At 41.1% G+C, this 25,133-nt stretch overlaps 1 protein-coding gene across 4 annotated transcripts in view; it reads right to left on the bottom strand.

The window, feature by feature from the left end:
- The window catches only part of myo1b (myosin IB), a 240,566-nt gene that overhangs the window by 87,444 nt on the left and 127,989 nt on the right, over positions 1-25,133 (bottom strand). For all 4 annotated transcript variants that reach the window (XM_067987755.1, XM_067987757.1, XM_067987756.1 and 1 more), the window contains one exon: positions 2,777-2,875. In XM_067987755.1, coding sequence (XP_067843856.1) covers positions 2,777-2,875 — 99 coding nt within the window. The remainder of the gene's footprint in view (positions 1-2,776; positions 2,876-25,133) is intronic.

The raw sequence follows: 25,133 nt of genomic DNA, 5'->3' as shown, positions 1-25,133 counted from the left end.
TGTTATGCCTAAACCTAGATTGAACTTCTGCATAGCACAGCTCGTATCATTTAAACCTGCTGGTCACAAATGTCAATTAGTGACAGTAACAGGGCTATGTGGGAATATGGCCACCAATCCCATATGATGAGAATGTCCTCAAAGAAACAATCAAGAAAGAACATTTGTTGGTACTCAAATGTGGTGCAATGATCAATGGCAAAAGAGTTACATCTCTCATTCCCCTCAAATGTGAGTTCAAAATCTTGGCTTCTTCATCAGGGAGAGATTATGCGAAAATAAAGGGACAGCTCCTGATGGCTTAGTTGACAAATTCACCGCAGCGTGGAGATGATCCATACAGGCCAATAAGGTCCCAGGTTCAAGGACTACAGGAGAATGTGGATAGGCTAGCAGGATGGGTGCATGAGTGGCAGACACAATTCAATGCAGATAAATATGGAGTAATAGATTTGGGAATTAAGACTAGGGCAGGAAATAGACCTTCATTGGTGGGATTTTAAATGGAGCAGAGCAGCAGAGAGACATTGGTGTTGCAGATGTGCATTAAAGATGGCAGCGGAAGCTGATTAGGCCATTAAAAAAGGCAATGCCAATCCTTGATTTTCTATTTAGAGGTGTTTCCTGAGACCCCATACACAACGGGGCCTTGCACAGAAAGGACAGTTTATCAGGAAATCACTGGGCACTAATCACAATTCTCCACCCATTCCAAGGATAGAAGCTGGAATACACATGTTGCCCATTTTTCCTTCCTACATACATTTGTCTGCATTAAATATCATCTGGCATTGTTCTGTCCACGCACACACACTGTTTCTGTCATTTCAATTTGACTGCCTCTGCTAGTTTGACATCATTTGCAAATTTGACCAATTTGTATGGAGTCTCTGAATCCAAGTCATTAGTGTAAATTAAAAACAGTAGCGATCGGAGTACTGAGCCCTTGGGAATCCACCCAGTACTTCCCTCCACCTCAAAATTACTCATCTAACCAGCATCTGTTATAGAATCATAGAAGGTTACAGCACTGAAAGAGGCTATTCGGCCCATCGAGTCCGCGCCAGCTCTATGCACGAGCAATCCAGCTAGTCCCACTGCCCCGCCCTATCCCCGTAGCCCTGCACATTTTTTCATTTCAAGTAATTATCCAGTTCCCTTTTGAAGGCCATGATTGAATCTGCCTCCACCACTCCCTCAGGCAGTGCATTCCAGATCCTAACCATTCACTGTGTAAAAAAGTTTTTCCTCATATCACCTTTGGTTCTTTTGCCAATCACCTTTAATCTATGTCCTCTGGTTCTTGACCCTTCCGCCAACAGGAACAGTTTCTCTCTATCCAGTCTGTCTAGACCCTTCATGATTTTGAACACAAACTACTTCTGGCAATGTCTCATCCTTTCTGAAGTTTTGCCCCAAACCTCCACAGCTTTGAGCTTAACTAGCAGCCTTTTGTGTGGAACTTTATCAAATGTTTTTGGGAAGTCAAAGTACACAACTCAACTTAGCTGTCAAATAAATCAAGGAAGTTGGTCAGGCAGGATCTTCCACTTCTGAATCCATGCTGACTGCAGTTAACTAGGTTGTTGTTGTACAGATAATCCTCAAGTTCACTCTAATAATCAATTCCATTATCTTACATAGGATTTAATTAAGACTAATGGGTCTGTAGTTGTCTGTGCCTGTTTTGTCATCCTCTTCAAATACGGACACCATATTAGTCTGTTTCCAGTCTATTAGTATCTCCCGAGTGTCACCAACTCCCTCATAAAGATCGTGAATGCCTCACAAATCTCCTCCCTGGTTTCTCTCTGCACTCTGGGATAAATACTATTAAGCCCTTTTCAGCTTTTCTAGGGCTTCCATCTCATTTACATTAAAATCATGAATTTTGCCTCAAAGTGACTCAGGCATCACGCTGGTAACAACAGGCAGATGGAGCAGCCATTCCTGAGACTTCGTGCCATTTTGGACGCTACTTGAAAATCATCACTACCAAGTCAAGATGAGCACTGCCTCTCGTGGCTTCCTTTACACACTGAGTGATTCAGCAATCATTCATTACATTTACCAATTCTGACTCAAAATTGTTTTACCAATTTAGATTTGACTGATTGAAGTTCCCCATTGAAATAACTTTCCTGTTTTCACATACCCTCATTATCTCTTAATCAAGCAAACTGCCCTCTTTCTTCTGTTCACTTGGTGATCAATACCATCCCCCCTGTGTTAGCTTGGATTTCTTTTGCATTAGAGTGGTCCAACCAGAGTAGTTAATTTTGTAGCTTACTCCCTCCCACAGGATTAAATTAAATCATTTACATCCCTGTTGTCCCAAACATATTTGGCTACATTACTTTCTTTTCTATCTACTCTGTCCTTTCTGAACTCTCTATATCCCTGAATGTTCAATTCATTTCCATTCTCTGGGTTTTTGAATAGCCTGCTAACACTCACCATCAAGGCTCACACATAAACAACCACCATTTGGATAAAGTACCAGATGCCTCCTTAAAACCTACCTCTTTAACCAAGCTCTTGGTCACCTGTCCTAATATCTCTGTAGGTGGCTCGGTGTCAAATTTTGTCTGATAAAGCTCCTGTGAAGCGCCTTGAAACATTTTTACTACATTAAAGGTGCTATATAAATGCAAGTTGTTGCTACCGATGGAACAAAGCTTCCGAGTATTCTCGAGGTACGAGTACACACTACATAGGTCTGTAGTGCACAGATATTACAACTCATGACCCATCCACTTTCAAAAGTTGCACTTACTCAGCAAATCCTCGGAGCCACCTGACAGCAGCTGATAAAAGATGTGGAAGTTCCGTTCGTCTCTGGGCTGCTTGACAACACGTGACTTCTCCAGAAGATCTTTTAGAGAGGGAAGAGTTTTTTTTTAAATTATTAAAGTAGTGCAATATGTTTAAAATACATTTTGTGCCATTTATCTTAAATTCCACCAAAAACCTGTTTTTGAAATGCAGTGAGTGACAGATCTCCACTGAAGCAGATCAGTCATGGGAACTTTCAATGCTTTCCTTAGTATTTAAAAAAAAGTGTTGCCATGAGACAAGAATTAAAACAAATATTATTTTGGTATGATATTCGGTTAATTTAAGTTTATTTTATGTATATGTGTTCCAATTTCACCTTCTGTCCATCAGGATGAAGTGAGTGAAGGGAAAGGTTTGCTAATACAATCTAATCTACCTTTCTAAAATGGAAACCTATCAGGGTCCATAAAGAATGAGTGCTGAAGATTATGATTTTTTTCATCCCATTCTACACATTGCCAATTGTGCCCGCCACAAAAAAAAGTTAAGTTTTAATCAATTTCAAGGAACACCACACCTCAGTGCTTCTCACCCTGAATCCTGTTTAACTCCTTTTGCTGTTCACCTATTCCTGTCTCTCTCATCCTCAAATAGCGGCACCTTCAGTGGGCCAATTCCCCTGCAACAGTGAAGGTAACAAGATAGGTGCCCAGCACTGGTATCTGCTAACCCCACCCCCCGAACTCTGAGTCCAGTAATACATCATGTGAAGGTAGATGGAGTGCGATGGCAGCTAACTTGCTGACTCGGCCACATTGAGGGCTGCGATTTTGAGCAACTGATGTAGCTGGAGTTCGTCACCAACCAGTGCCCAGTGGAGATGAAATGAAGCGAGAATGGGATGGAGAATTAATGCTGGGTCCGAAGCAGAGCAGTGGTGGAATCAAGGAGCAGGGATTAAACTTGGCCTGGTTACTCAGGCAGTGATAAAGAACAGAGATGGTGGGGAGTGAGAAGAGACCTTCCCTACCCTGGTGGTGTTGTTGTGAACTCTGTTCATTTGATTTGTTGTGCCAAACTTTTCTGCCCTGCATTGCACCCTTGGTTTCTCATCATCTTATCTCCCTACCTCGGATCTCGCTCTGAGCTCCCTACTCCCCTCCTCACTCCACCCCACCCCCCCCCCACCCCCGCTCCTTTCTTCCACAGGCTTGGTGTGATTTTGTTTGTAGCTTAAATCCTCCCTTCACCCCCTCCCACATGCTTTTTCAAAACTCCTTCCCACAGTGTGTGGACAACCCCTTAGGTTTCTGGAGACAGCAATTCTGAGACTATGACACATGCTAAAAAAAAAGAAAATACCACACACGCAAACAAAAAACTCTAGACCAGGAAACAAATTAATCGAGACGTCATGAAGAAAATCATTCAAAGGTGAAATACAAAACGAATGATTGGAAAGCACGAGGAGTAAATGGAGTTAAGGTCACATATGAAGTAAATTAATCTGAAAACAATATTTTTTTTTAAAAATTAAAGAATTAACAGCTTCAGGTCTGGGCAATGCACTGCAGAATTTTAAAGAAGCAGTACCTTGGATCTCATTTTGTTTTCTTCCATTCAGTTTTTCCTCATCCCAGCAACAAATATAAGAAAATAAAAATGGATTTCATAGCTTGTTAAGAGTAACAACACATGATACCATGAGTAGTTCAATCACCCATACCACCAAAGTTCCCTATTTCAGTCAAATTGGCTGCAGGAGAGGGGGTGGCAAACAAAAGCCAGGTGCTTCCCCACAGAAAGAGACAAGTCACTGGGGTACTGTCCCTTACTACTCTCACTTGTACTCCTCCCTCCCTCCCAGCCAGTTCAAAGTGGGATTGGAGTACCAACCAGCCATCTCACCACAGTTTGTGCACAGCCTGGAGAAACCAGGGAGAAAAGGGGAGGAAATTTGCCTTCAAACTTTTTTTTAAACTTATGGTTAGGAAAACATGACCCGAGTCCTGCTGGTGCTGCAGCTTTACACTCTTATAGAGTCAGGTACAATGGCAGTCCCATATAGCGAGGTTATTGCGTTTGTCCCTGTACAATTCACCACTACAGAAGTTAGGAAAGTTATTTAAAGGGTAGTGGCATACAACTACAGTTTATCCCACTCAAAACAGTGGTTCTGACTGAAAAGCAGGACTGCTCCTCTCCTCATTCTCTTTTGTTTCCTCCTAAATGGTACTGAGTTTGTTTTACTTTGAGTGCACATAGATTGAATCTGTACAACTAATAAATTATTAATTATCCTACTGTGAACAAGTTCTGCCTAAGGTACACCACTACTTTAATTGAAAAGCTGTTTTCAGTAGGAGGTACTGCGCTGGGTTCACGTAGGAGGCTCACATCTCCGATTAATTTGGTACATATAGCTAAAGGCCCTTAATTGGAACATCCTGGTCGTAAGCAAAACATTCCTCATATCCAACCAATCCCATTGATCATGCAATGCAAATGAAGTCCTGCAATGCAAATGAAGTAGGAATGAATTGGCACCTATGCCAATGTTCCTTCTCTAAATTAAAAACATGGCCAATAACCAGCATGAACAGCACTAAAAATGAATGTCGGGTACTATAAACAATCAGAGCAAGAGGCGTACAGTATGAACAGCCTTTCACTTAGTCTGTAAGATATATTTGCTATACACAGCAAAAATCCTCTATGACTCAAAAAGTCATAACATGGGATTAGTATATGTGGCAGATCAAAATGTACAACGTAAGGTTTTTATAAAGAGCAAACTGTACATTTACATTATTAAAACCACAAGCATTTTTAAAGAAAGAAATGTCGACTAGTACTGTAACAGCATACTTAAGATTTCCTATTTTCAGATATAGCTTATAATGTAATGTGTGGCTTTTAGTCCCCAAATTACGCGATTTACAAACCAGCAAAGGAACGGAACAAACCTGGAGTGCAGTTAAAACAGCAATCCAGGCAAGGATTTATAGTTAACTTGGAACAAACCTTCAGGCAACATGCATCTCTCTCATTATTTAAGGCCACTAAACTGCCTATTGAACACTGGAGGTGAAACAAGATGTTACACAATAGACATCATGAAATGTTAACCGTACACGACAGGTGTTGTCACCACATTTTCATATCTTCCTTTCATTCCAACTAATTACACGAATGTGTCCAACTTCTTTCTTCTAGTATATAAAACTGGCTAGTGTAACTCTGCACATTGCATGTTTTCAACTATTCTGTTTAATAATAAAACAAAACTGATCAAAATGCAAATTGCAGTTTGCTCATTAACCCCAAGAAGGTATCAGCAGAATTTTTGGCATCAAAAAGCTCTTTGTAAGCGTTCTGTGAATTAAGTTTTCCATCGCTCCATGTACTGCACTAAGTCTATTTGATAATATAACATTTGACTTTGAAATTTATAAAAAAAATAATTTTTGTCCATATTCTGCAATGGAAAGAATGTGTGTATTTTGAAACCTGAAATATTATCTATATTAAAGCAGCATTTTATTTATCCCCACAAAGTCCTGGCTCATAGCTAGACACTCAAATCAAACGAAGTATTTAGCAGCACCGAGCATGGATTCCCTAATTTGACAAAGAGATAGCATGGGGTTTTGTGCCAGCGAATTTCCTGCATGCCAAGTTCCTGATCTCACCTGAAATCTTGGGGGAGGAGGGTGGGATGTACAAAGCTGAGGACACGTGCTTCCCCACAGCCTGAAGAGTAGAGGTGGCAGAGGTATTGAAGCAGGGCCCCTGCACATCCTCTCAATCAGGGAATGGAAGAAAGGAAGAGAACTTTCTTTCCCTTTCTTTGCAATCTCAAAATCCAAAATACTTAATTTGATTTGAGTGTGTAGCTGTGAGCCAGGACTTTGTGGGGATAAATAAAATGCTGCTTTAATATAGATAATATTTCAAGTTTCCAAATACACACATTCTTTCCATTGCAGAATATGGGCAAAAATTATTTTTTAATAAATTTCAAAGTCAAATGTTATATTATCATGTAGACTTAGTGCAGTGCTGGGGAACTGAACCTTATCATCAGTGCGCTCTGTCAGCATCAAGTCAGTGATGGCATAAACGAGATAGAATGCAACACTCCTCTATCATTGTCCTGACAATGGAGTAGATTTTTAACTTTTACCACCGGGCGGAATACTGCCTGATTTTCCTTTACAAGAAAGTTAAAATCAGCCCTAAAGTGTCAAAGCTCAATGACATCAGTCTGACATTTTATTTCCCACAGTATGTTGTTATACCCTCTATGAAGAAGTTGCCTAATCAGAACAAATTGTAAGCAGTTTTGTGTTGTGCACTCATATTCCAGTGGAAAGTCCATTATGACTACTCAAACCTCCTCATGTGAGACTCTTAATTGACAGAGAAAGGAGATATTCATCCCTTCTGACCAATCTAGGTTTCCAGAGATAAAAGGATAGTGTTCAAACCTACACTATTTCCCAGTCCTTTTACTTTTCTTTCCTTCAAAGCTACTCAACTCAAGGCTGTTTTCCTCCAGGAGAAAGAGTGGGAGAGCAACCTGGAACAAGCTTCTGAATGCATTCCAACATTAATACTGCTGCATTACTTAATCAGAAGAAGCAAGCCTCCTTAGAGCTTACCACACTTCTAAAGTTTTCTCCTAATTGTAGGAAATCTTGGCAAGCAATGATACTGAACTTACCAAGTGCTGACCTTCACCAAAGCCCGGTGACCTTAAGCTTTGAATTACTGAGCTGGCCAAAAGTTACCAATCTCATGACTCAATTTTAGCCTATGAGGATACCTTGACAGGAATGATAATTTTCCAAATGGGTATGGCACAAGTAAGACCCAAATATTCAGATAAGAACACAAAAAAGCCCAGAGTGAAAAAAGACCCATCAAGTCCATTTCTTCCTCAAACCAGTATAACCCACTCTATCATTCACTTAACTCATTTAATCTCCTGAAGGAAGTTTCGGACAAGTTTCTCCTAACAAGTAAATAAAGAAAAAAACCTAGAATAGCTAACTAAGTCTACATCATTTATCATTCATCCTTGACATGGCATTTCCAAGATCTCAGGAAGCATCATATTCTACACAAAATGAGCTGGGAAAGGAAAAAAAGTAGCCAGGGTTCCTGCTCCTGATCACTATCTAGTGACTCTTGTTAGAAAGAGCTTATGTTTAAATGTTGGGTTTGGAGAGGATTTCACTCAATGTCCTGGGCTGGGGATGGCGAAGAGAAGAAATAAAAAGAGCCAAGATTCCTGATTCTCATGGCCAGATGCACTGATTTATAGTGACTGAATATGTCAGATTCCCTTTTTATTACATATGCATACAGGGTTTTTAACCGGTGTCTTTAGGATCGAGTTCTGTGATTCCATCCATGTTTCCATGAAAACCATAAATCAGTGGCCGACCTCGTTGCCATCAGGTGACCCATACTGAAAAATATGTATATGTGAACGACGATTGAGGAGCGACTTGGGCTTGGCCGCGTTGCCCCTTTGATCTGGTATTAGCATGCTGACAATCATTGTCCAGGCTCAAATACCACTTGGGTAAAGTATAGTTGGTCTGGCACCAGGGCCAAGCACCAGACACCACTTCCTGAAGAAGAGGGGAAAAAACTGAAGGATAGCAGGAAAAAATAAAATCATAGCAGTAAGAAATCGAAGCCTGAGCAATCAGCTTTCATAGCAATGTGTTACCTATACACTGGGCTCCCTGTTGTCATTTTCACTTCAGAGTCAGTCTGATATGAACTCGGCAATGGAAATATTCTGTAAACCACCAATCTCCCCAGCCTGCCCATTTATATGTAAACCACCAATCTCCCCAGCCTGCCCATTTATGTGCAATTGAAGGATACTGGAGTTTCTTTATCTGTGGTATGCTTATGGTTGCAATGTTTTGAGTCAGGTAAACCACTGTCTGTCTAGCGTCCTACAAGATGCTTCATGTATAATTCTGCAGGAAGCTAGATAGTCACAATAATTTGTTTCTCAAAACCCAAGCAACTTCATAATTTGGTCTTTGTGGAATTCATTCATTTAAGAAATGTTTAAAAACAGTTTCAGACATGGAAGTAAAATCTTTGAGGTAAGCAGTGCAACATTCTTTAGATTTTGTGGCAGTGTCCTTCACTTAAATGAACAATCTCTGAGCTTCAGGTTTTCCCGATGCTCAAAAATTGGGTCATTCAAGGCATTACTACAAGCCGATCAAAGAGTTTTTCCTCTCTGCAGGTTCCACTTTATTTTACAACTCCTCTCCATACCACTAACTAAGAACATCTAAACTGTTGGAAAAAATTGTGTTTTTGTTTTAAATTGCCATCTCTCTCCAGGTCAGGGAAGTTCTTTGTTATTTTTCCCCACAGGAGCCAGTAGCCCTCCAGTTCCTCGCTCAGGTAGCCAAGTTAGGGCTGACACTATTGCAAAGGAAAGGAGGTTTTATATCAGCATGGCATAGGATACGCACAGCGGTGATACAATACCAGCTACAGATATAGGCTAAGATTGCTTTCATTCACACACTACTCCTAAGTACAAACCATCTTAAGCAAAATTATTACCTTTAATTTATTTTATCCTGCTGTTCTCTTCTAAACTGTAATTATATTTCTTTTCATAAATGCTTAATTATGGTCCCCAGCTGGAACATTTTATATAAATATTTTCTTTCTCCATTACGTTCATGGTTCAATGTTTTTAAAAATCAAACCTCATACTGGGCAAACAAATGAAATATTTTGATACATTTTATGTATGCGCTCACCAAGGGAAGAAGTTAGATTGCTAGGAAATAGAGTCTGTAACTGCACTTTCATCCGTTAATCACATAATATACTCCCAAATCAGACACAGCAATCTCCAATGTTAGCCATCCCCTATATCAACAATGCACTTTAACCCCAGCCTTCAAAAGCACCCTCACATTTCCATTCCCTTTATTGTCTCGCAAAAAGATCAAGCTGTCAGTGCTGATTTTTATAAGATGCAGGGCGGCGTGTCCTTTAGATTAGACTGGACAGGTCTGCCAGCACTTTCACTGGTGACAGCTAACAGACCAATAAAGTCTGTTTCTTTGAGGTATTAAGTATTGTTGAAACATAACCTTGCCCCTTAAAGTAAACTGTGGCTAAAAACAAGTTGCTTAAATGCTTATTGTATGAAAAAAAAGCATAGTAAAGCATACAACTCCATGCATATAACCAGCTGCATGGAACCATGTAAGGAACACTACAAGTAAAACATTGCTAATGTCCTTCACAGAATAAGAGAATGCCAAGTCAAACTGCTCTGAACATGCTGACAACATACATCTGCCTTAGTATGTCTGTCCATTCTGTATTGCAACTGGCTTTAATAGTGCACTTTCAAAAAGTTGTTAGCATTTACAATAAACATTTGTGTGGGGTAAATACTATTATATTATAGAGGTGGCAAAAATGCAATCACCCACTTCAAGTTAGCCTTCAAAAATGCTGGGTAAAGAGGGCTCTTTGTTTTCATGATGCCCTTTTCCCTTTTGAAGAATGCCAAACTCCAAAGTAGCAATGAAGAAAGCCTTTCTGAACATAAACGTCATGCATTTTGATTCAGACATTCCTTTCACTGATGCCGAAATAATAAATTGCAGCATAAACTTGTTTCTGTAGCAAACTTGCAACATATTTCTCACATCTGCCGCAACATTAATGAATTGAGAACAGTGTTTATTATAATGCTTGACTACATACAATTGTGCATTAAAATGCTACCACAAATATTTTTGGTAGTTATAAAATAAGCCATCAGAGTTTCTTTTACTTTTGGGGTGTCCAAGCTATACGGACCACTCTATAATCCCACACTCCCAGTGAGGAAACCACGTGAAGGTAGTGCAGGGTGGAAATGGGGATACGACATTGTAGCCCTGATTTTCCAAACCATGCTCCCTGTGAGCATGGCTTCCTGCCAAGAACATGAAACTTGTTCAAATACCTCCATGGCTCCTAAAAGGCCCAACAAGACAAAAAAGCTTGGCTACTCCTGTTCTACTTGGTACAACATTTTTAGGATTTATTTCTGATACAATGTAAAAGTAGTACAGAATTTAACATTTTGAGAGTCCAGAATGTTTAACTCTCATGATGCAAACAATGAATACATTCAATAATTCAAACCTGTTATTGCCATTAAAAAATTTATCCAGTGATTAGAATAAAGTGATTTTGAATTATCAGTAGACTGTATCTAAATTTATTATCCCAAAACACTTCCTGCAGCAGGCTACAAAATAGCCATGTCATATTGAACAAGGATAAGGTTTTAAACTATTTCAGGTAAAATCAAATCATCTTGTTTCTACATAGTAATTGGTTAAAGTAATTTTGGAGCATAAAGTCTGCATGAAACTGAATTTGCATGAGGTGCCTTTTAAATGCCTTGCAGAAGAACATTTTATTTAAGTTCTCCAATGGTGCATTGGTAAATGCAGTGTCCAGTGTGGTATTGAGATAAACAGATTAGCAATTTAGAATCATACAGCATAGAATGAGGCCATTTGGCCCATCGTGCCTGTGCCAGCTCTTTGAAAGAGCTATCCAATTAGTTCCACTCTCCTCCTCTTCCCCATAGCCCTGTAAATGTTTCCTTTTCAATTTAGATTCCCACTTCGTGCTGAGTTAACTGATCTTTGCTAAGGCGATGGCTACAATTCATCTCAGCCTGTCTAGATTAGGGAAGAGAGAAATATCAATCAGGTTTTTCTGATCACTGCACAGAAAATACATCCATGTAGATGCTGAGGAAGGACAGGATCAGTCATGGTATTTCCCTCTCTACTGGGTAGGTAACCTGCTGACTCTCTCCATCCAGGCTTAATCATGAAGAATGGCCATTTAGGCAAGGTACTGGAGGGCAGATGGAACTGTATACTAGGATAAGTAATGAGCTTCAAGAAAGGAGGGGTTGTTTCTAAAAATAAGAACATTTCACTTAAACAAAATGTCATTGATGAATTATTATATACTGATTACACAGCTGAATAAGCTTAATGTTCATGCTGTCAATGTGCATATCAAGCAGGTATCAAGGATGGTTCAGACAAAACTGCATTGATCTTCTCTGTAAAGAGCATCACGTTGCCAACATATTAAAACAATGTCAGTGGAGCTTTTTCCTCCAGTTGGGTAACGTCAGTACAAAACAAACAAGTACAAAATATCTTTCCTTGGTTTATACCCTCATTGACTTTTTGCAAACATTAGCGAACAGTTCAAATGATGCCCCAGTATAATTTTATTTAAATATATGTTGCACCCTTACTTCTGGGAAAGGCTCCCATTTGTGCCTCAGTTCAGCTTTCAGTCATCATCTCTAGAAAGAAGTAGATCCGTCTGAATCACATCATCATTAATGGATACCTGAACTTCAGCCATCCAAGAACTTCCTCTCTGTAAGCACATTGCCTCAACCTTCAGACACAAACCTACTTCATAAAGTAACCCACACACTGGGCTTCTTAGTACCATTGCTCACTTTCCAATGCAGTCAAACCCAAACATTGGTATGAAGGGCAGTATTCAAACAAGACACAATACCATCAGAAAAAAATATTGTGGCTATTCAAATTCTTTTAAAACAAAGCAACAATATTCACTAATAATAAATACTGATATGCCAAAGTTACAGCCACTTTGCTGAGATTAACTTTATTGTAGCCATTGCTGCAAGTAATTTTCATGCCAGTGGTTGACCAGTAGAAGTGTAATTTGATGATAATTGGTTGTTTTTATCATAATGCTCAAGTTTATAACCTCAATAACCAAGTGGAAAAAACATTTCATGAGAAACCTAAAAATGAACTGTGGTCTCTCATTTTTCATTTTTTTGAATAAAAAGTAGTGTTTGGTCATATGGCCGGTGTTAACCTTGTTCTTTCTAATTTGCTTATGAAATAGGTTATAAAGTACCTGTTTAGATCACAGACTCTTGCATAGAGCCCAAGTACCCTGTAAACAGGAACGGCTGCAAGAAAGTATCAATTACTGTACCCAGCAGCTTTAAATTAGTACTTTATTATAACCCCTTTACAACAGGTAATCTAACTGTAATGATATAGTTGTACATTTAGGCAAGTAAAATACTCAAGTAAAAAGCAATCTTGTTACAACCCACTTGCACTGTGTTATCAGGCTCAGAAACATCAGGCATCAGTACCAGTGCTTCAATCTGCAAAAGTATCCACAGTACATGCAAGGGCCTATCATCACTGTACAGGAAGCAACACGTATTTAGAAAAATAGAGCAGCTACAGTGCCAATTTTAACTCATAATATTCACCTGTTGCCAATGAGGTAGCTTGTTTCACAGGTACTCAGTTCCTTTGTTTTAAAGTATATATTTTAGTAATATAGCATTAACCTTACAGAAATACAGCTATTCCCAGTATCTTGAATGTTGCCTTTATGGGGCTTTTCAAGCTACTCAGTTTGGGGGACTTCCAGCTCCAAACACTCGGATCTAGCAGTGCCATCCTGGAGGATCCACTACTTTATAACAATAGGTCACCTATCCTGCCACCACTATATCTGCTGCAGCCCACCGATATGACTTTCATAATTAATATAGATAGCAATAATAATTTGCAGCCCCAGATGGGATCAGTGATGCAATGACATAACTGCGTATTCAATTGGATCATTGAGTTTTCTCGTGCATGAACGTGATGCTTGCAAGATACTTTACTGCATTGGCACAGCTTATTAAACCTTGGCTACACCATGTGCAAACATCCCAGGCATTGCAGTGGAAGGGCTCTATTTCACCAATGTGCAAGATCGCAGTGGATTTGTGACTAAAAGTGGATGCACTTGCAGGTAGGGAAGGAGGGCAGTCTCTTGCCTACAATGATCAATCCCTTACCACCCTGAATGGAATGACAAGTTACACAGCAGGCACACCTCTTTGATGATGAGGGCCTGGATTAAGCAGTTGGTGACAAGAAGGCTGGGTGCGCAGCATTGAACATGAATATCTAGAAGATCAAAGTGACTGATATGTTGGAAGTTGTCCTGAGCAGGTCCTACCGCCATACTGAAAGAAGATGTCCTTTTTTTAAAATTCGTTCATGGGATGTGGGTGTCGCTGGCAAGGCCAGCATTTATTGCCCATCCCTAATTGCCCTCGAGAAGGTGGTGGTGAGCCGCCTTCTTGAACCGCTGCAGTCTGTGTGGTGAAGGTTCTCCCACAGTGCTGTTAGGAAGGGAGTTCCAGGATTTTGACCCAGCGACGATGAAGGAACGGCAATATATTTCCAAGTCCGGATGGTGTGTGACTTGGAGGGGAACATGCAGATGGTGTTGTTCCCATATGCCTGCTGCCCTTGTCCTTCTAGGTGGTAGAGATCACGGGTTTGGGAGGTGCTGTCGAAGAAGCCTTGGCGAGTTGCTGTAGTGCATCCTGTGGATGGTACACACTGCAGCCACAGTGCGCTGGTGGTGAAGGGAGTGAATGTTTAGGGTGGTGGATGGGATGCCAATCAAGCGGGCTGCTTTGTCCGGGATGGTGTCGAGCTTCTTGAGTGTTGTTGGAGCTGCACTCATCCAGGCAAGTGGAGAGTATTCCATCACATCCTGACTTGTGCCTTGTAGATGGTGGAAAGGCTTTGGGGAGTCAGGAGGTGAGTCACTCGCTGCAGAATACCCAGCCTCTGACCTGCTCTTGTAGCCACAGTATTTATATGGCTGGTCCAGTTAAGTTTCTGGTCAATGGTGACCCCCAGGATGTTGATGGTGGGAGATTCGGTGATGGTAATGCCGTTGAATGTCAAGGGGAGGTATAACTATATTATAACTACAGGAAACTGAAGCTTGGAATCACAGCCACTAGAAAGGATTAACATTGCTTCAAAGTATAATGTTGAGCAGTATAATGTCATAGTAAACACTAGCAGAGTAAATACAAGCAGATTTCCTGGTGGTGTTGCTTACAGTGAGTTGAAGGATCCACTATTTTATAATAATAGGTCACCAATCCTAATGTAGCCAGCACACCTTCACACTCCCGCACCACCTCCTCCGTTTCTGTGCTTGGCCTCCACCTGACCCCTCATGGATGACATTATTTGTAGGCATAGAGACAGCTTCTATATGTAACACCCAGCTCTATTTAACCACTTGCCTCGACTCCAAAATTACTCCTGTGCTACCAGACTGCTTGTATAACATCAAGTTATCAATGACATCCTTAAATTGAACTGAAGTAATCAGTACTGGCCTTCACCATAAATGCCACTCTCTTGAAACACTAGAGCAATGGGGCTAATAAATGCTACTGATACATTCTGGGAAATTGTGTACATTGCAGGACCTGTCTTCAGTTGCCAGAGTCACAACAAAACATCAAGTTTAAACCCAGACTTTTGGAAGTGGCTAAGGCCTGCAATAAAAGTTTAACGAATGTATTAAAAGATATGAAAGACAATTCAAAGGATAAATTTAATCATGTTACTGTAAAATACTCAAGAATTGATTTTTAAAAAAATTTTGCTTTAAACTTTATTTTGAACATTAGAAATTTTAGTTACTGCATAAAAAATGGGAAACAAAAGGCTTGCAAAAAGTATTTTGAGTGATTTGATTGGTTTACCTTTCTTCTCTTTTTAAATGTTTTAGTTATTGCTAGTTTCTTCCAACGGATCATTCTGGATTGTTATTTTCTAAATGCTTTGTAGCTTCCCATTGACAATTTTCCAGCACTTTCCTCACTTTTAATTGGTTTCTTCCGTCCCTCTTCGGTTCTGATTTACAGCAGTTTTATTTTGACCCAATCAATAAGTGTTACAGTGCTAAGACGTACTTATATATCCAGGGTTCACAGTCTACCCTGATTGAATTGCAAAAAGGCAAGATGTTGCTGCTGGAACTCTGCACCTCCAATTGGTGGCACCAATGTTCAATGGGGTATAATGTCTATCCTGTGGTCAGAAGAATGCACTTGCACATTTTATGTGCTGCTCAGGGAGAGTTCTTGGCACTTGCTGTCTACCAAGTCAGGACTCAAACCCTGTCAGTTGTCAGTTGCCAGACCAACTAGTGACTATCCTCTTGGAATGGAAGGTAAGAGGGAAAGGGAAGCAGGATTTCTTTGGGGTTGAGTTGGCTGCCAAGATGCCACGCATATCAATGGGTGAGTGGTACTGAACCAGTAATCCAATACCTGAGCTAAGCAGGTCTGGCGTACTCCAGCACTGACAACTGACAGGTTTTGAGTCCTGACTTGGTAGACAGCAAGTATCAAGAACTCTCCCTGAGCAGCACATCTCATCATAAAATGTGCAAGTGCATTCTCCTGACCACAGGATAGACACTATAGCCCATCGAACATTGGTACCACCAATTGGAAATGCAGAGCTTCAGCAGCAACATCTTGCCTTTTTGTAATCCAATCAGGATAGACTGTGAATCCTGGATATATAAGTACGTCTTAGCATATCTATCTATAATATAAAGAAAGTCTTATGTCCAGCGTGCACTTCCTGTCTGTCATGCTTCCTTCTTTTTGTCACACTTTTGCCATCACACTTTCACTGTAACACTTATTGATTGCTTAGCTCACTGATGGAGCCGAAGGGGTAGGTTTGGAACTGGCAGTTAGAATCCTTTGCATTTAGCTACAGGTAACCCTGCAAACCAATGTCCTAATGGGTAGGGTGATCCTACTTAAAGAAGTCGCATGAAGCTTGAAAATGCTCTGTGCTGATAAGTTGCGCAGTTTAGAAGGTTAAACTTTTGGGCATCCCTTACTCTTGACTCTTGCCAACCAGGATCTAAGTTCTGGGCTTTGGTAAATGAGGTGTGTCCTAAAGGGAGAGAGTGTGCACTTCATATCAGGCAAAAAGCTCAAAGTATGTGGATTTTTAAGTAGTTTGGTTTGCAGACCGAAGCATGGCAATGGAATTCCACGCACGTCAAACATCTCGGAGAAATGTGCAAACACCCCCAAATAGTCAAAGGATCCATATGACCAAGGCACTTTTACTCTCTAATGGTAAACAACCATGTTAGATACAGTGCCACCACAATGTGGACTTGTGCCAGCTACCAGAAAAACTCAGTCCTTCATTTCAATTACAAAAGAAACACTAAACTGTTCTTACTTTCAGCTTATTAGCTGAGAAATCAGATATAAGTTGGAAAAATGTAATCTAAGCAAGCTTGGACTCGTTTGGGAGCATACTTTTACCGGTTTGCTTTAAGTTATGAAATGAGATTGAAGAATTCTCCTTTTAGTGCCAATTTTCTCCCCTTTTCTTTTCCCCCTTTTCTGAATACGTTGATTTCTGCTAGGGTATGACTCCACAGATAGCGGCAGCCCTCTAATACCTCACCCAAGTGACCATTATCCATATGTAGGTCTCGACAATAAGTGTTGGCAGGCTATCCTACCATGTGAGCGGGTAAAGGGAACATCATAGCCAAGCCTGAACCTGCTGTCCAGGGGCATTTTCCAGCAGGAGTCACTATCCAGACTCATACCTGACTTATTTCCATTTGGATGCTGTATCAGACAATGGGCAGCACCCCTGGAACATTACCCAACATGAATCAGTATCTTCAGGAGAAAAACTGCACTTGAAAATAAAATGTCACTTCCATCACTCAAAATTTTGCACGTATTTCAAAATTATTGAAAATTGAAGCATATGCAACATCTGTTATATATTAAAAATGCTGAATTGGTCACAACACTCCATTTCAAAATGCATTGAAAATTTCTATTTGTCAGGCCTGATCTATGGAAAAAAAACCATCGTAAAAGTTTCAACATGTACCTGCAGTACCAGTTAGCCTCTAGGTGCTGCTGTGAATGGTTGAAACCCATGTTAAATCTGTCACAGTAATGCTAGGATGACAAAGCAGTAATTGATATTGAAAATCAATAATTGTGAATTGTGCTGCACTCCCACACACTAGCTATCTGGTGGCTCTGCATCAGCCTGATACTTTCAGTTGTCCATGACCAGGAGGCTGAATGACAATGGCCAACCTCACAAAGCCTAGCAGCACATCTGGAAAAGCAAAAGACGATATGATCTCCCGAACATGCCCCATGGAACAACTGTGGTGGCCTTTTGCAGAACTGTGACCGTACAAAGTTTCCAGTATTCCTCAATACCCTGTTACTCGCTGTTTTTCACCACTCTCAGATCACATTTCAGATGCATCACAACGCGCAAGATTGTAACCTCAGTTGAACTTTTGTGTTTGGTAGATAGTTTACCCCCCACAAAAACTAAATTGAAGTTCTGTGTTTCTTTTATTGTCGTATTGTCATAAATGCAGCAATTATAAATTATGTTATTTCCTCCCCCCTCCCCTGCCATTGAGTAAACAATTCTGACCAGGTGAGGACATCTTGCCTCTGAATTCCCCCATCCAGAGAGCAGATGTTTCGGACCCATTAGAGGAATGACTGCTTCAGTAGCCCCCGAATCCAATTATCTCCCAATCCTGATCCCTATTTGACCTGAATACTGCACTTGGTCTTAACTGTGCAACGCCACTGGAGATTGACAAGTGACAATAAAAAATGTTTTTGCAGCTGCTCTCAATTAAATACAAATTAATTCTGAGAATAGCAGCTTGTAATTAGCATGACTCCTTTTATTCACTTCTGCAAATAGTTCAGCTCTTTCTAAAAAGGAAAATTTGCATTATATAGCACCTTTCACGACCTCCGGACATTCCAAAATGCTTTACAGCCAATTTTTTGAAGTGTAGTCACTGTTGTAATGCAAGATATGCGGCAGCCAATTTTCACACAGCAAGTTCCCACAAACTGCAATGTGACAATGACCAGATCATCTGTTTTAGGTGTTGGTTGAGGGATAAATATTGGCCAGGACACCAGGCAGAACTCACCTGCTCTTCTTTGAAATATGTCATGGGATCTTTTACGTCCACCTGAGAGGGCAGATGGAGCCTTGGTTTAACGTCTCATCCGAAAGTAACTCTGACAGTGCAGCACTCATCGATCTCCTGTGGCGTTGCACAATTAAGACCAAGTGCAGTATTCAGGTTAAGCAGAGGTCAGGATTGGAGGATAATTGCACCCAGGGGAAGGGGGCTACTGAAGCAGTAATTCCTCCAATGGGCCCCAAATATCTGCTCACTGGATGGGGGAATTCAGAGCCAAGATATCCTCCAGAAGGTCAGAATTGTTTACTCAATGGGAGGTGGGGAAGAAATAAAATAATTTACAATTGCTGCATTTATGACAATACAGTGCTCCATCAATACTGCACTGGCGTGTCTATTTTATGTTCTTGCACCTGGACTGGGAACTGATGCCATAACTTTCTGACTCAGAGGCGAAGGTGCTACCACTGAGCCACAGCTGACACTTTCTAGAAAACACCTCGAGTACCACTGAAGAGGCTGAGTAAATCCATTTCCAGCCATTTCAAAGAATATATGTCAAAAGAAGGATTTTCTGAGTGCGGTACACTCAATATTTACAGCTGAGTTTTTTAATACTCGAAAATGGACTGGGGAAAATTCAAATGGTAGATTTTTACCAATCAAACTATCAACAGAACAGCATGGAATGAAAATTTAAGTTAATATTATTTTTTTATGATTAATAAAACAGACAAAAGTATTCTACATAACTATAATCAACAGACCCAATGCTACATTCCAAATCTGCTTATAAAAATGTATTTTAGTGGCACTGATAAATTAAAAGTAGGACACTGAACTGTCCAGCCTAAGTTAACTGAGGTAAAAGCAACAGTACTAAACAATCCAGATGCACCCAGGATATTTGGCTAGCTTGCCCCTGGTATGAAAGAAGCCATAGTGTGCAATGTGTGGAACTAATATCCTCCAAGCATATGCATTCTAGTTATTGCCAAAAGTCTCTATCCAGGTTTGGAGAAGGGGAGCTAGGCACACCAGGTCAGAATTGATTCACTTTATCAAGTGCAGCTGCTATATTGGAGCTGGCACATTGTTCCCTATTTTTCCAATGCCTGACAGAAAGCCAACAAGGCACCAACCCCAGAGTCTGTAGATCCTAGTTCTAAAAATTTGGTGCCAGATTTATGCCTATAACCAGTGTAAATCTGGCACGATACCAGTAGTATAATATCAGCACAATATACTAGCCCTTGAAGGATAGGCACACAAAATAAACAAGTAATTCAGACCCAAAGGTACTAAAGAATCAAGCAACATACAATATTTGAAATATGACAACACTACAGGTAGAATATTTTAACAACAACAACTTGCATTTATATAGCACCTTTAATGTCGTAAAACGTCCCAAGGCACTTCACAGCAGTATTATCAAACAAAATTTGACACCAAGCCACGTAAGGAGATATTAGGGCAGGTGACCAAAAGCTTGGTCAAAGAGGTAGGTTTTAATGAGTGACTTAAAGGAGGAGAGAGAGGTAGGGAGGCGGAGAGGTTTAGGGTGGGAATTCCAGACCTTAGGGCCTAGGCAACTGAAGGCACGGCTGCCAATGGAAGAGCGATTAAAATCAGGGCTGCGCAAGAGGCAAAAATTGGAGGAGCACAGAGATCTCAGAGGGTTGTAGGGCTGGAGGAGGTTACAGAGATAGAGAAGGGCAAGGCCATGGAGGGATTTAAAAACAAGGATGAGAATTTTAAAATCGAGGCCAATGTAGGTCAGCGAGCACAAGGGTGATGGGTAAACGGGACTTGGTGCGAGTTAGGATACGGGCAGCAGAGTTTCGGATGAGTTCAAGTTTATGGAGGGTGGAAGATGGGAGGCCAGCCGGGAGAGCATTGGAATAGTCTAGTCTAGAGGTAACAAGGGCATGGATAAAAGTTTCAGCAGCAGATGAGCTGAGGCAGGGGCGGAGACGGGTGACATTACGGAGGTGGAAGCAGGCGGTCCTGGTGATGGAGCAGATACGTGGTTGGAAGCTCATCTCAGGGTCAAATAGGACGCCAAGGTTGCGAATGGTCTGGTTTAGCCTCAGGCAGGCCAGGGAGAGGGATGGAGTTGGTGGCTAGGGAACAGAGTTTGTGGCAGGGACCAAAGGCAATGGCTTTGGTCTTCCCAATATTTAGTTGGAGGAAATTTTTGCTCATCCATTACTGTATGTCAGACAAGCAGTGTGACAAATAAGAGACAGTGGAGGGGTCAAGAGTGGTGGTGGTGAGGTAGAGCTGGGTGTTGTCAGCCATTGTAGGTGATTCTCTGGCTATGACTGAATCATAGAATCATAGAAGTTTACAACATGGAAACAGGCCCTTCGGCCCAAACTGTCCATGTCGCCCAGTTTATACCACTAAGCTAGTCCCAATTGCCTGCACTTGGCCCATATCCCTCTATACCCATCTTACCCATGTAACTGTCCAAATGCTTTTTAAAAGACAAAATTGTACCCGCCTCTACTACTGCCTCTGGCAGCTCGTTCCAGACACTCACCACCCTTTGAGTGAAAAAATTGCCCCTCTGGACCCTTTTGTATCTCTCCCCTCTCACCTTAAATCTATGTCCCCTCGTTATAGACTCCCCTACCTTTGGGAAAAGATTTTGACTATCTACCTTATCTATGCCCCTCATTATTTTATAGACTTCTATAAGATCACCCCTAAACCTCCTACTCTCCAGGGAAAAGCTCCAGGGACTGGATAGATAAGAATGGAACCAGATGAGCGCAGTCCCACCCAGCTGGATGATGGTGTCATCAGCCGTGTCAAAGATCATGGAGTTGCTGAAAGATGGGCACGGATTTTGGAGGTGACAACATGTTCAAGGACTTTGGAGAGGGAAGGGAGGTTGGTGATGGGGCAGTAGTTTGCAAGGTCAGAGGGGTCAAGGATGGGTTTTTTGAGGAGGAGGGTGATGACGGGACATTTGAAGGAGATTTTAAAGAGCAAAGGAAGTTGACAACATTTTATAAAGCACGAGTGAGAGCAAGGCTTTTCCCAGGAGATAACAGAAGGATCATTCTAATGTGCTATATTGTTTCCAACTCAATAAAGTTTGTTTCTAAGCATTTCATTAGCACTACCTTATCTACTGGTTTTAATTATTTTAATTTTAAAATAAGCACAACATTGATTCTCTGCTCAGATTTTTTTTCCCCACCAGGCCTTGGCCTTTTACCGCCATTCCATTCTGATTACTACCTACCCTCAGGGTATTTGACATGAATCATTTCCTTACCATATGTGCCTTGTGTGCAAGGCTTATTTTTTGCATGCACCCGCTAGTCTCCATCATTCCGCCTGCGTGAAGCTGTGAAGTATTTAACAATTCCTTAAATGGTAAGGCAGTTTCTTTGCTGGTGGCCTGGTGCTTCCAAGCCTTGCTTTCCTCCTGCACTGCAATCCTGGTTTCAGTTTCACAGCTGCGTGAGCATTCTAGGCACAAAGCTGGAGACAAGAACTTGCTCGCAAGTTTGATGAGATTCCCTTGAACTCTCAGAATTCACGCCTACTTTTGACACTTAAAGAACACAATTTATTCAACATGGTGTTACAACAAGTTACCATAAACCCTGCTTGTGATCAACTTTCCCTTTTTATAATCGTCAAGGTGGGAATTAGGAATCAGAGGTCCTGAAATCCAACCTCTGCTATTTGATAGCAATCAGATTTACCTGTGCCATGTTGGTTCTACCTCCACAGTGTAGTTCACTAATTCAGCAGTAAGTAGCAAATTATCAACCCAATTTTCCTTGTTACAAATACTAATCTGTTATTAGTAACTGCAAAGAATGAGAAAAAGTCATTGGGCTGGAATTTCCTCCTTCCGACTTGAGCTGAAATTACGCCAAAATTTCGGTGAGCTTCTCTGCCAATCTTCCCAGTGGCAGCTTACGTCAAATCTTCCTGAGAATCTCTTTAGTATACAACATAACGTGAAAACTGGCGTAAAATAAACGGGAATCAGCGTAAACAATCAGAGCCCAAGGAAAATGCGGAACATACACCATCTTCCCCCTAAGTCCCTCTTTATCATATTGACGTTATGAAAATAAAAGTTTGAAGCCATCAAACCATCGTTTATAAATATTACGCACAGCATGTGTAAGAAAATGCAATTGTGGAAGTTTTTCTCTGTAAAATGTAACAGATTCCGATGCAATGTAGAAACTTTCAAAGATTCAGAAAAACATGGTCAGTCTCAGTAAGGAGAAATAAAACTGATTTAAAAAAAGGCTATAAAACACCACAAATAGTGACTTCAGGTCCTGTTATGCCTAACATTTTGGGCATAAATTTACACCCTTTCAGAACTGATGTGAACACAGGAAACACATGCCCTCTGGTCCTTTGCGTGGGGGCGGAGCTATGTTAATGAGCTACGTGGAGTTTTGGCAGATGTAACGCAGGAGCGGTGCAAATGATCCAGGAATTTTGTAAATAGCAAGGTTCTGGTGTGAAACCAGCATTCAAGCCCCACTCCAAGACTTGAGCACATAATCTAGGCTGAGACTTCAGTACAGAATTGGGAGAGTGTTGTATTGTCGGAGGTTGATTCTATTCGAAGAGCAAGTGAGCTCTCTCCGTGTCCTGTTCAACATTTATGAAAGAAAGACTTGCATTTATATAGCACCATGAGATCCTGTCCCAAAATGCTTTACAGCCAATTTTTTAACGTGTAGCCACTGTTGTAATTCAAGAAACGCACAGCAAGGTCCCACAAACTGCAATGTGATAATGACCAGATCATCTGTTTTCGATGTTGGTTCAGGGATAAATATTGGCCACGATACCAGGGAGAACTCCCCTGCCCTTCTTTGAAATAGTGCCATGGGAACTTTTATGTCCACCTGACGTACACCAGAGCAGACAGGGCCTCGGTTTAAAGTCTCATCCGAAAGACGGCTCCTCCGACAGTGCAGCACTGGAGCGTCAGCCTAGACTTTGTGCTCAAGTCTTTGAAGTAGGACTTGAACCCATAACCTTCTGACTCAGAGGCAAGGGTGATACCACTAAGTCATGGTGACACCTGTCAAGCCATCAATTCCTGGGATAGCAGGGTTGTCCTATGAGGAGAGATTGTGTAGAATGGGCCTATATTCTCTGAAGTTTAGAAGAATGAGAGGTGATCTTATTGAAACGTATAAAATTCTTATGGACTTGACAAGGTAGATGCTGAGAGGCTGTTTCCTCTGACTGGAGAGTCTAGAACTAGGGGGTCATAGTCTCAAGATAAGAGTTCGGCCATTTAGGACCGAGAAGAAGAAAGATTTCTTCACTCAGAGGGCTGTGAATGTTTACAATTCTCTACCCCAGAGGGTTTAGGATGCTCAGTCGTTGAGTATATCGCTGAATATTTGGACACTAAGGGAATCAAGGGAAATGGGGATAGGGCGGGAAAGTGGAATTGAGCTATTAGATCAGCCATGATCTGATTGAATGGTGGAGCAGGCTCGAGGGGCCGTATGGCCTACTCCTGCTCCTATTTCTTATGTTCTTATGTTCAACCAAAATGACCAAAGCAGGTGCACTGGTCTTTTATCTTATTATTGTTTGTTGGACCTGGCTGAATGAAAATCGACTTCTGCATTTACCTAAACAACAGTGACTACACTTGTAAAGTAATCCATTGGTTGTGAAGGGTTTTGGGCATCCTGAGGACATGGAAGGTGATATGGAAATACTTTCTTTTCAACTGATGGTTGGGGCATCAAAAATGAGCCCAATCCCTGACGTCACCTGATGTCCTTCCTGCAGTGCAGTCTGGGAAGACTGGCCAATTTTACCCTTCCTAAGCACCAAAGCCAATTGTAGCCCCTTACTGCCACCCCAGCTGAGATCAGTAACTTAGCAAGCACTGGGGATCAAACCTGGGCCCTTCCTGGTCTGAGACTCACTGGATATATTCATTAAGCCACTGCAGTGGCGTCAGTGGGTTTTGTTATATTTACATATCGAAGTTGTTAGAATTTCAGGTGTATTGCAGAGTAGCTGATACAATAGCCTGCCTTATACTGTAAGTCCTTCTGAGTCATCAGATATGATAACAAAGGGGATCCAATCTGCTCCCTGTTACTTCCGTTATTGACACGTGACTGGCTAAAATCATTTAGGTTGGAGGAGCGGCATTAGCTGACTGCACAATCGAATCTATCAATTTGCTGGGCTAATAGAACAGTGCTTTTTGCTGGCCGCACTTGCATTATCTGCCTGAACTGCCTGTATTGTACAAAGAAACACATTAAAAAGGATATTCAGAATGAACAGATGCCTCAGCTCAGCAGAAATGTTCAATAGAGAGCAAAGGTTTGAATAGAGCTCAGATCAGGTGGGCTGTTATTGATAGTCATTTCTTAATT

This window comes from Heptranchias perlo, chromosome 7, assembly GCF_035084215.1.
Source record: "Heptranchias perlo isolate sHepPer1 chromosome 7, sHepPer1.hap1, whole genome shotgun sequence".
NCBI lineage: Eukaryota > Metazoa > Chordata > Chondrichthyes > Hexanchiformes > Hexanchidae > Heptranchias > Heptranchias perlo.
This window is presented reverse-complemented; position numbering and strand designations above follow the sequence as displayed.